General features: G+C 45.8%; 1 protein-coding gene across 3 annotated transcripts in view; it reads left to right on the plus strand.

Annotated features, from left to right (window-relative positions):
• Positions 1 to 13,172, plus strand: part of ptprt (protein tyrosine phosphatase receptor type T) — a 588,177-nt gene that overhangs the window by 552,239 nt on the left and 22,766 nt on the right. For all 3 annotated transcript variants that reach the window (XM_033041307.1, XM_033041304.1, XM_033041305.1), the window contains 3 exons: positions 1,126 to 1,223; positions 10,722 to 10,838; positions 12,657 to 12,811. In XM_033041307.1, coding sequence (XP_032897198.1) covers positions 1,126 to 1,223; positions 10,722 to 10,838; positions 12,657 to 12,811 — 370 coding nt within the window. The remainder of the gene's footprint in view (positions 1 to 1,125; positions 1,224 to 10,721; positions 10,839 to 12,656; positions 12,812 to 13,172) is intronic.

Consider the following 13,172-nt stretch of genomic DNA (forward strand, 5'->3'; position numbering starts at 1 on the left):
AAAATGCTGGGGTAACTCAGCGGGACAGGCAACATCTCTGGAGAAAATGGTGGGTGATGTTTCACAGAGTGCTGGGCAGAGATAGATGGATTCTTGATTAGTGCGGGTGTCAGAGGTTATGGGGAGAAGGCAGGAGACTGGGGTTAGGAGGGAGAGATAGAACAGCCAAGATTGAATGGCAGAGTAGACTTGATGGGTCGAATGGCCTAATTCTATCACCTATGACCTTATGCTGCCTGTCCCGATAAGTTACTCCAGCATTTTATGTCTATTCGGTGTAAACCAGCATCTGCAGTTCCTTCCTATACATTTGTTGTTTCACGGAGTTGGAGCGAATCCTTTACTCGATTATAGCGGGCAATCGGCAATAATCGGCAATGGGCAGTGCTAACAAAGTCCGTAGAAGACCACAGTTGCTGAGGTCAGTGTTGCGCAGTGTTCAAGAGCCTGATGGTTGTTGGGAAGAAGCTGTTCTTGAACCCGGAGGTCGCGGTTTTCAGGCTCCTGTACCTTCTCCCCGTGGTCGCAGCGAGATGAGAGCGTGGCCAGGGCAGTGTGGGTCTCTGATGATATTGGCCGCGTCCTGTGGATCCCCTCAATGGTGGGTAGGTCAGGAAAACGATTTGTTTTTCGCGACAATAAGTAGTTGATGCCACCGTAATTTCTAAGAAATTGTAATCAAATATCTGCTTGTAAGTGTTTTAATCTTATTATATATATGTATATATATATTTATAGTATATTTATTGGAAAACTAGCTGCCCAATACTTAAGGGCCTGTCCAACTTGGTGATTTTTTCGGCGACTCCCGGCATCATATCAGGGTTGCCAAAAGACTTTGAACATTTCAAAATCCAGCGGCGACAAAAAAATGTTGCGGCACTTGAACAAAACGTCAATACGTCATCATGCCGCGAATTTTTCGGTGACCTGATACGCCAGTCAATGATGCCGGCAGTCACCGAAATAAATCACCAAGTGGGCACAGGCCCTTTAGGCTGGCTATTTACTACATAAGTGGAACATTTTTCAAGCTAACTGTATTGTCCAAGATGTCATTTGTGTTATACTGTCTACATTGATAACTAATAAACTCAACCATCCTTTTGTCTTCTTGTTCTGAAGGTCCAATGCAGGAAACTGTTAAAGATTTTTGGAGAATGATATGGCAGGAGAATTCACCCAGTGTCGTCATGGTAACTAATCTGGTGGAAGTGGGAAGGGTATGACATGCCTTCTACATTCTTCTTCTCTCTATCTGTGTTGTTTAACAGCTTCATAAATTAATTTGAGATAATGTTGATATGTGTTTCTTTAAAGGTATTAAGTGGTAGGAGCAGAATCAGGCCATTCGGCCCATCAAGTCTACTCCGCCATTCAATCATGGCTGATCTATCTCTCCCTCCTAACCAAATTCTCCTGCCTTCTCCCCATAACCCCTGACACCTGTACTAATCATGAATCTATCTCTGTGGTAAAAATATCCACTGACTTGGCCTCCGCAGCCTACTGTGGCAAAGAATTCCACAGATTCACCACCCTCTGACTAAAGAAATTCCTCCTCATCTCCTTCTGAAAGTTCCGTGTGCCTTCACTGTTGCCGCGTTCCCAAGTTGTGCAAATCAATACTTTAATGTCTTTTACTGGACACAATAGATTGTAAAATGAAATTCACAAACTCCCATTCTGCCCCTCAGGACAAGAGTCCATTTCACACATAATTCCGACAAAGAATGCTTTTGTCACTCTGTACTTCTGAGAAATAATCAAACGCTTGCCACTTAACAAAGTGCGGGATGTAATTGATCTTACTGAGGAAGTGTTCCAATGTGGGAATCAATCTAACGTTGGTTATTATTGTCACATCCACTGAGGTACAGCAAAAAGCTTGTGTGTGTGTGCTAATCCCTTCAAATCAAATCATCCTGTACATGAGTACGATCGGGGCGTAAACAGTGGTGCAGCGGGTAGAGCTGCTGCCTTACAGCACCATAGACGTCCGGGTTTGATCCTGCCTGCATGGAGTTTATAAATTCTCCACCCCCAACTTCAGTCTGAAGAAGGGTCCTGACCTGAAAGGTCACCCATCCTGTTTCTCCAGAGATGCTGCCTGACCCTGCAGTGGTTACTCCAACACTGTGTATCTATCTGAGATGAAGGTCTTGCTTCCTGGATGACATGTGCTGACCTCTAACACAGCCAATTCATTCAGCTTCCTTGGTAGACAAAAGTGCTGGAGAAACTCAGCGGGTGCAGCAGCATCTATGGAACGAAGGAAATAGGCTGAGTTTTGGGCCGAAACACCTTGGGTTTTGGCCCAAAACTATGCCTATTTCCTATTTCCTATTGCCTATTTCCTTCGCTCCATAGATGCTGCTGCACCCGCTGAGTTTCTCCAGCACTTTTGTCTACATTCGATTTTCCAGCATCTGCAGTTCCTTCTTAATCATTCAGCTTCCTTTATTGCTTTGAAGGCATACATAACTACATCAAGGTTGTCTAGGAAGGAACTGCAAATGCTGGTTTCAACCGAAGATAGACGCAGAAAGCTGGAGTAACTCAGCGGGACAGGCAGCATCTCCGGAGTGAAGGAATGGGGTCGCGGGTCTGAGGAAGGGTCTCGACCCGAAACGTCACTCATTCCTTCGCTCCATAGACGCTGCCTCACCCGCTGAGTTACTCCAGCTTTTTGTGTCTATCTTCTGTGGAGTAATCTGCGTAACAGTCTGAAGAAGGGTCTCGACCCGAAACGTCACCTACTCCTTCGCTCCATAGATGCTGCCTCACCCGCTGAGTTTCTCCAGCATTTTTGTCCACCTTTGTGTAATAGACTTTCTTTCTCATCACAATTCCTTAGAAATTTCTTCAACTGCGTTGCGGTGGCTAGCTGTTGAGTAGATCTTGTCTGGACACCAGGCTTTCTATGCAATCATCCAGGATTCCTTTATTACAAAGTCTGGCACAAATCATCCCCTCATCGTTAGTTATCCTCGCTTCATCTACACTGAGACCAACTGTGTCCTAATTAAAGCACCACAGGTTCAGGAGTGAACTAAGATCAATCCTTTTCACCAGCTCATTGTGTTCAGTGAAAATCTCATTATTGTACTGGAACTACTGAGCTCTCTCTTATTATGTGGCGTTGCTCCCTTTTTTTGTTCATCTTTGCTAGATTAGTGGTGAATGACATTACTTAAGATGTCAAGACATTCTAATGAACCACCAGTACAAATGTGTGGGGGAAAGGTGACATTTTGTTCCCTGTTATGTTTCATTATCAGGCATCAAGTTTAATAGCAACAGCAAACATGGAAATATCGAAGCAGGAGGAGGCCACTCGGCCCTTCGAGCCAGCACCACCATTCAATAGACAATAGGTGTAGGAGTAGGCCATTCGGCCCTTCGAGCCAGCACCGCCATTCAATGTTTTCATGGCTGATCAACTGCAATCAGTACCCCGTTCCTGCCTTCTCCCCATATCCCCTGACCGCTATCTTTAAGAGCCCTATCAAGCTCGTTCTTGAAAGTATCCAGAGAACCGGCCTCCACCGCCCTCTGAGGCAGAGAATTCCACAGACTCACAACTCTCTGTGTGAAAAATGTGTCATTCAATATGTTCATGGCTGATCATCCACAATCAGTGCCCTGTTCCTGCTTTTTCGGACCATTTTGAGTTAACGAAACCAGTATCACTTTGTCATGTGACGCTCTCATAAGGACTTAGCCCTTCTGGCCAGACAGCGGAGGGAGTGTGATTTACGGCGGACCTCAGGGGCATCTCTTCACATGGAATGAGCTGCCAGAGGAAGCTACAGAAGTGAATACAATTACAACTTTTAAAAGACATTTGGACAGACACTGTGTATGAATAGGAGGAATCTAGAGGGCTGTGGAACCAATGGGACTAGCCCAATATACAACTGATGGATCCGAGTGGAACCCAGTATTGTCCCATCCATCGGGATTTGATGGGCCGAATGGCCTAATTCTCCTCCTATCACTTATGGACTTATTTAGACATGCCGACTCTGTTCCGGTTGCCCTGTCTTGGTATCCGGGACTGAATGTCCAACCAGCTACTGAGATAAAGGTTGCGGAAGGTTGAGGGTCGGCACGGTGGCGCAGCGTCAGAGACCTGGGTTCGATCCTGACCTCGGGTGCTGTCTGTGTGTGGAGTTTGTAACTGTACTAAACCCACATGCGACCATGTGGGTTTTCTCCGGGCGCTCCAGTTTCCTCCCACATCCCAAAGACGTGTGGGTTTACAGGTTAATTGGCCCCCTGTAAATTGCCCCCAGTGTGTAGAGAGCGGATGCAAAAGTGGGATAGCATAGAGCTGATGTGAACGGGTGACCGATAATCGGCATGGACCCGATGGGCTGAAGGGCCTGTTTCCATGCTTTATTTCTCAATCAAAAGTGCAAGCTCGCTGTAACTCCGTCCCTTGATATGGGTCCCAGACTGAAGCGTCTTGTCCGTGAACAGTGTGGTTCTGCTGTGGCTGTACGCGGCAATCATTACAGTCGGCACCAAGTTGGCTTGTTGGTTACAACAGGCAACTTGTTTAGTAAACGTTACCATCCTGCCTCTTTAGTTTAGTTTAGTTTAGTTTAGAGATACAGCGTGGAACCAGGCCCTTCGGCCCACTGAGTCTGCGCCGACCAGCCTTCGCCCGTTCACACACTAGTTTAGTTTAGAGATACAGCGTGCAAACAGGCCCTTCGGCCCACCGAGTCTGCGCCGACCAGCGATCCCCGCATATTAACTATCTTACACGCACTAGGGACAATTCACATTTACACCAAGCCAATTAACCCACAAACCTGCACGTCTATGAAGTGTGAGAGGAAACTGAAGCTCTCGGAAAAAACCCACGGGGAGAACGTACAAACTCCGTACAGACAGCACCCGTAGTCGGGATTGAACCCGGGTCTCTGGCGCTGCAAGCGCTGTAAGGCAGCAACTCTACCGCTGCACCACCGTGCCGCCCATGTAGTCTCTGTTGTCAAGAGACTCTTGACGCCAGTGTTGGTGCTCTCAATATAACCATGTGGTGCGATGCATTCCACTTACACGCCCTCATCCTCCATCTTTCCCACAACAGCCTTCCTCCCTGGTTTATGGGCAGCATTTTAGTTCAGCGTTCTGCTCGCCAGTCAGTGCTGCCTTCTCTGATCCTCACGGTTCTTCCCCCCCCCCCCCCCCCCCCAGCTCCCTGGACTTCTCATCTCTCTCTGTCCTCGGCTCGCTCTCTGGTGACTGAAGTCTACGTGACCCAGCTCTGAGCCCAAACAATCCTTCATTTCACATTCTCATTCCACTCAGCTCGACGCTGGCTTTTTTGGATTTTTTTTAAACTTTTGCTCCAGTCTTCCCTGCAATCTCTGAAAATTCAATGTAACCTTTCCATGATTTAAGTTGGTAAGTGGAGCAGTTTCCTCATTTCTTGAGTGGTGCTGCAAATCACAATCAATACCTCCCTCTGACACTTATCTCCGGGGACAAAGAAAGTCTAACTATCAAGCCTATCGAATTCTCTCTTCAATTTCCTCTTATGGCGCTTTGAACGAAAATTAGGATGGAACGCTGACATTTCCAGCAAATTATAGTTTTTTTTCATACATGCATCATCGCAGTTTTGGCTTTTTCTCGATATCTAACCCTCTGCCCATCATAAACCATCCTCACCCGTATCCACCAATCACTCTCCCGGCTTTGTCCTGCCCCTAGCAGGAGACAGAGTGCTGGAGTAACTCAGCGGGTCAGGCAGCATCTGTGGAGAACATGGATAGATGACGTTTTGGGTTGGGATCCTGATTGTGGGGGGGGGGGGGGTTACTTCAGGATTTTTTTCCTTCTGTGTACACCGCATCTGCAGTTTCTTGGTTCCACGTTTGTCCTGCCCCTCCCCTCGTCAGCTTTCTTCCCCCCCTCCCCCAGCAAAATCAGCCTGAAGGAGGGTCCTGACCCGAGACCACCTATCCATGTTCTCCACAGATGCTGCCTGACCCGCTGAGTTACTCCAGCACTCTGTGAAACGTCACCTATCCATGTTCTCCACAGATGCTGCCTGACCCGCTGAGTTACTCCAGCACTCTGTGAAACATCACCTATCCATGTTCTCCACAGATGCTGCCTGACCCGCTGAGTTACTCCAGCACTCTGTGAAACGTCACCTATCCACGTTCTCCACAGATGCTGCCTGACCCGCTGAGTTATGGTGCAGCAGCATCTATGGAGCTAAAGAAATAGGCAACGTTTCGGGCCGAAACCCTTCTGGAAATAGGCAACATTTCGGGCCGAAACCCGTAAGGGTTTCGGCCCGAAACGTTGCCTATTTCCTTAGCTCCATAGATGCTGCTGCACCTGCTGAGTTACTCTAGCACTCTGTGAAACGTCACCTATCCATGTTCTCCACAGATGCTGCCTGACACGCTGAGTTACTCCAGCACTCTGTGAAACGTCACCTATCCACGTTCTCCACAGATGCTGCCTGACCCGCTGAGTTACTCCAGCACTCTGTGTCTTTCTTCCAAGAAGTTAGACGATGTTTAATGAGATAACTGCTCGCTCCACTTACCTACCTCCGCTTCCCCTGCTTCTGCACGGATGCTGGTTTCCACGGCTACTGCTGGGAGCAGACAGTATCCCACATCCATCCCCGCGGGTTACCACCAGCTCCTGCCCACAACCAGCCGTCGCAGTGACACAGATAGCAGCCATTTAGCAAACTCCTTAAGGGCATCCTCAACTCCTTTCACATTGAGCGGCGTGCTATTTTAAGATATCGTTATTATTCACTCACAAGCTGTCAGAGTCAGCATTTAATACCCATTCTCAATCGCCCACCAGAAGCTGCAGTGTTCAAGTTCGATATAAATAAAAAACAAATGTTGAAAATACTATTTAAGAAGCAACTGCAGATGCTGGAAAATCGAAGGTACACAAAAATGCTGGAGAAACTCAGCGGGTGCAGCAGCATCTATGGAGCGAAGGAAATAGGCAACGTTTCGGGCCGAAACCCTTTGGGTTTCGGCCCGAAACGTTGCCTATTTCCTATTTCCTATCGCCTATTTCCTTCGCTCCATAGATGCTGTTGCACCCGCTGAGTTTCTCCAGCACTTTTGTGCACCTGCTGAAAATACTAGTCGGACAGTTGGGGATAGCGATATATTTTCAGGTCAATGTTGACATAAGGAACTGCAGATGCTGGTTTACAAAAAAGGACACAAAGTGCTGGAATAACTGAGCTTCTCTGGAGAACAGGTCCTGAGAAGGGTCTCAAGCCAAAACGTCATCCACCTACATTGTTTTCTATGCTGCCCAAGCGGATCAGATAATACTATATATTAATACAATTGTCAAACTCAAGTGTAAAAGGTAGAGCAAAGGGGAAGACCTAAGGTTCATTACTATCCTGAAGATAGGCACAAAAAACTGGAGTAACTCAGCAGGACAAGGTGCATCTCTGGAGAGAAGGAATGGGTGACATGTGGGGTCAATAGACAATAGGTGCAGGAGTAGGCCATTCGGCCCTTCGAGCCAGCACCGTCATTCAATGTGATCATGGCTGATCATCCACAATCAGTACCCCGTTCCTGCCTTCTCCCCATATCCCCTGACTCCACTATCTTTAAGAGCCCTATCAAGCTCTCTCTTAAAAATATCCAGAGAACCGGCCTCCACCACCCTCTGAGGCAGCGAATTCCACAGATTCACAACTCCCTGTGTGAAAAAGTGTTTCTTCATCTCTGTTCTAAATGCCTTACCCCTTATTGGCCTACATATACCCCAAATGGCCTACTCCTGCACCTATTGTCTATTGTCTATTATTCTTAAACTGTGGCCCCTGGTTCTGGACTCCCCAAACATCGGGAACATGTTTCCTGCCGCTAGCGTGTCCAAACCCTTAACAATCTTGTATGTTTCAATAAGATACCCTCTCATCCTTCTAAATTCCAGAGTGTACAAGCCCAGCCGCTCCATTCTCTCAGCATATGACAGTCCCGCCATCCCGGGGATTAACCTTGTAAACCTACGCTGCACTCCCTCAATAGAAAGAATGTCCTTCCTCAAATTAGGGGACCAAAACTGCACACAATACTCCAGGTGTGGTCTCACTAGGGCCCTATACAACTGCAGAAGGACCTCTTTGCTCCTATACTCAACTCCTCTTGTTATGAAGGCCAACATGCCATTCGCTTTCTTCACGGTCGAGGCTCAGACAGCCACAATGCATTACTATTCATCTATGCTTCTACGCATACAGTTTAATTAACTTGAATTTATTTAATTTTAGTTGTTCAATGCTAAACACAGTTTAAATTTGTTTATTTTGCATCAACTGAGACTTTGTTAAGACTATAACAGGCCATTAATCGCTTCTGAAAGAGGTGATTAACTTATCTCTGACCAGCTGAGAGTTTTAAGGCCTGTCCCAGTTATGCAATTTTTTCTGCAACTTTCCAACTTGCCAACTTGCCAACTTGCCAACTTGCCAACTTGCCATAGTCGCTGCAGGTGGCCGAAAACTTGCAACATGTTGAAAATCCAGCGGCGACCAGAAAAGGTGCGACTCTTTGGGCGGCTACTCACGACCATACACGACATGTCGACACGTGACGCCTGTATGTTCGAGAGTTTCGGATACCTGTTGCGACTATGACGGGTGCCGGCAAGACGCCGAAAAAAACACATAAGTGGGACAGGCCCTTAACTGTGACAGATAAACAATAGACAATAGATGCAGGAGTAGGCTATTCGGCCCTTCGAGCCAGCACCGCCATTCGATGTGATCATGGCTGATCATCCACAATCAGTACCCCGTTCCTGCCTTCTCCCCATATCCCCTGACTCCGCTATCTTTAAGAGCCCTATCTGATGACAGATAAACAATTGTACAGATTAAACTATCAGTGTCATACACTTGGAAGTGTCGAGTGGTGGTGGGCATAAGTGGTGCTCGGGGAAATGGGAATTGTGTTTACTGGGGCACTTGTTATATATTTAACCATCGGGTCTGGGAACTGAGAGTCAACATTCAAACACAAGTGCTCAGCAGCACAAGGGAATTACACACTCGCACACAACCTAAACCCTGCAAATTGGAAATAAAAACAAAATTGCTATAACAGAAGCCCAGGTAGCGTCTCTGGAGACGAAACCGAAAAAAACCCCCATTTAAAACAAAAGTAGAAATTGGAACTGCAGATGCTGGTTAGATACAAGAAAGACCCAAAGTTCCCACCAACAATCACCCCACAGGCAGTGAACTAAACACACCATAATCATTTTTATTTCAATGAGAGGTTAAGGGCCTGTCCCACTTTCACGACCTAATTCACGACCTCTGCCGAGTTTGCCCTTGACTCATACTCGCAGCATGGTCGTCACGAGGTCGTAGGAGGTCGTAGGTAGACCGTGATGCTAGTCGTAGGTACGCGTGGCATCAAGTAGGTCGGGGCGTTTTTCTAGCCTGATGAAAAATGTCCACGAGTAAAAAAGGTCGTGAATTAGGTCGTGAAGGTGGGACAGGCCCTTTAGCTGCCTATTTCTTTACCGTCTCTAGAGTATGTACAATGAGTTACACTTATAGATGGTTTACATGCAGAGGGCATCCATTCAAATTTATTTGCCAATCCAAACTATATTTTAAAAAATGAGACTAGTTTGTTCGAGCAGCAAGAAACAAAAGGAGCAAGGATTTAGAAGCAACTGCCAATTTATGAAAATCTTAATAGGGCGTTGCACTCAGTTGGGTTGCGTCTAGTTTATTGTCACGTGTTTGTCATTCACAGTGAAAAGCTTTTGTTGCGTGCTAACCAGTCAGCAGAAAGACAATGCATGATTACAATCGATCTACAGTACATACAGTAATATATATATATACGGAAGATAGACACAAAATGTTGGAGTAACTCAGCGGGTGCGGCAGCATCTCTGGAGAGAAGGAATGGGTGACGTTTCGGGTCGAGACCCTTCTTCGCACTAGTTAGGGATAAGGGAAACGAGAGATATAGACGGTGATTTGGAGAGATAAAAAACAACGAATGAAAGATATGCAAAAATGTTACGATGATAAAGGAAACAAGCCATGGTTAGTTAGTGGTTTGTTGGGTGAAAACGAGAAGCTGGTGCGACTTTTTATTTATTTATATATATATATTTTAATCAAAAATATTTATTCAAATATTAAAATAGTATTTACAATACAATAATACAAAACACCACCATAATACAAGACAAACAAATATGCTAAGCAACTGCTAAACAACTATATTGCAATCCTTGTCCAGGATACATTCAACCCCCCTCGGTGCCCAGCGGTCACGGAACTCCCTCAGGGTGAAGCTGGTGCAACTTGGGTGGGGGAGGGATAGAGAGAGAGGGAATGCCGGGGCTATTTGAAGTGAGAGAAATCAATATTCATACCACTGGGCTGTAAGGTGCCCAAGCGAAATAAGAGATGTTGTTCCTCCAATTATATACACTCTATACATTAGCAAGTGGCTCTCTAGACTGGGGAGAAGAGCTTTCAGTTACGTTTAGATGACTCGGCACATTCAACTCTGTTTTGTCTCACTAACTCAGTGTGGTCAGTTGAACCACAGAAAGTCAGCTTGCATACTATCTCTTGAGTATGTGGAGGCTTCAGTGACTGTGTGAACCCTGTGTGTCCTTAACTCGTTCACTGAGTGCCCTCTCTTCTTGTCCTGCCTCAGGTGAAATGTTGCAGGTATTGGCCGGACGACACGGAGCTGTACGGTGATATCAAGGTGACGCTGGTGGAGTCTGAGCCCTTGGCCGAGTACGTCATCCGGACTTTCACTGTCCAGAAGGTAGGCAATGTCTACATGACTTCCTGGGTGGCACGGAGGTAGAACTGCTGACTTACAGCGCCAGAGACCCGGGTTCGATCCTGACCACGAGTGCTGTCTGTACGGAGTTTGCACGTTCTCCCCATGACCTGCGTGGGTTTTCTCCGGGTGTTCCGCTTTACTCCCACACTCCAAAGACATGCAGGTTTGTAGGTTAATTGGCTTGGTATAAATGTAAAATTGTCCCTAGTGTGTAGTGTGTTAGTGTGCGGGGATCGCTGGCCGGCATGGACTCGGTGGGCCGAAGGGCCTGTTTCAGTGCTGTACCGTTGTATGTTCAGACATAGTAATAGTTTCTTTTTTTTAAACCAACAATAATTGATATAACTATTTACAATAATATGTACAATAATAAATGATTCAAACCAAACCCACGACCACAATACAAGCAAAACTAATATTCTAAAATTACTAAAGATAGACACAAAAAGCTGGAGTAACTCTGTGGGCCAGGCAGCATCTCTGGAGAGAAGGAATGGGTGACATTTCAGGTCTTCTTCTTCTTGCGTGTGGCGTGCACAGCCTAAAGTTGTAGGACAACTTGTTCTATTTGATCTTATTTGATTGTGCACGCCCGGTTGATTGCATTCGTCGACACAGGGCGGACCACGTGAAGGTTGCAATCTCCCAGCCCACGTTTCAGGTCGAGACCCTTCTTCAACTTTTCGCGTCTATCTCCGGTTTAAACCAGCATCTGCAGTCCCTTCCGACACATTTCTTAAATTACTATTCTGGTGGAACGTCAGAAGTTTTTGATGGTGCAGAAATACAGAAGTTCACAAACAATTGCATCAGTCGGGCGATTTGTCCCGATTTGTCCCATTGCAGGGCTGAGAGCTGGATGGCCCACAGCAACTCAGCCAGGTGAACCGTCATTGCTGACAGAGTATCGAGCAAGGTAATGTCAAGAAAACAATTAAACTCAACCAGATTCTCACATTTTCCAAACATCAATTAATTAATTAATTGATTGATTGATGAATAAGTTTATTGGCCAAGAATTCACATACAAGGAATTTGCCTTGGTGCTCCGCCCACAAGTGACAACGACATATAGTGACAGTTAGGAATGACACATAAAATATTAAACATTTTATAATAAAACACTATCGATTAAACATGTGAATTACATAAAATACCAGAGCAAAAATCTGCATAGAGCTGTAAAAACCAATGGGCGATATAAAGCGGAACAAAGGCAGACACAATATACTGGAGTAACTCACATCTGCTTCTATCAAACAATCTGCCCATCAGGGAACCCCCTGGTCTGACGTCATCTGCCAGCCGTGATTTGTCCGGCCCCCAGTCTCAAGAAGAGTCCCGACCCAAAATGTCACCTGCTCATGTTCTCCAGAGATGTTGCCTGACCTGCTGAGTTACACCAGCGCTTTGCGTCTGCCTTTCGTTGTGCTTTAATAAACAAGCATCTGCAGTTAGTTCCTTGTTGTAAATATACAAAGAACAATTGTATATAGACTCTAGTCTATCAACTACATTTATTGTTGAAATTAGCATTGACATGAGATCAAACTTGTCTGCCTGAGGGCTCTAATCAACGCAGAGTCAGAGTTTCTTAACTGAATTAGCCACTGAGTTTCTCCAGCAGTTTGAGTTTTTCTCAAGGTTAAAGTGTCTGTAGATTCTTGTGTCTCCACCTGTTTCCAGTCGTGTGCACGTTCGTATGGATTTGATGAAATAAAAGAATGTTGTGTGCAAGTAAACAAAGGTTTGTTTGAAGCTGAACATCCCACATGTGTCAACTTTTATTCCTGATAGAAAGGTAACCATGACATTCGGGAGATTCGACAGTTCCACTTCACCAGCTGGCCTGACCATGGAGTGCCCTGCTTTGCCACCGGCTTATTGGGCTTTGTACGACAAGTCAAGTTCCTGAATCCAAACGAGGTTGGCCCCATTATCGTGCACTGCAGGTATGTGTTGGGCTTAAGCCTGCAGTTATCAATGAATGAATGAATAAGTTTATTGGCCAAGTATTCACATACAAGGAATTTGCCTTGGTGCTCCGCCCGCAAGTGACAACATGACATACAGTGACAGTTAGGAATGACACATAAAATATTAAACATTAATAATAAAACATTATTGATTAAACATGTAAAATCCCAGAGCAAAAGGAGGCTACAGATTTTTGGTTATTGAGTAGAGCTACTACTCGTGGAAAAAAGCTGTTTTTATGTCTGGCTGTGGCAGCTTTGACAGTTGCCTTCCAGAGGGAAGTGATTCAAAGTGTTTGTGGCCAGAGTGAGAGAGGTCAGAGATGATCTTGCCCGC

The sequence above is a fragment of the Amblyraja radiata genome, chromosome 23 (genome assembly GCF_010909765.2).
Source record: "Amblyraja radiata isolate CabotCenter1 chromosome 23, sAmbRad1.1.pri, whole genome shotgun sequence".
Lineage (NCBI taxonomy): Eukaryota > Metazoa > Chordata > Chondrichthyes > Rajiformes > Rajidae > Amblyraja > Amblyraja radiata.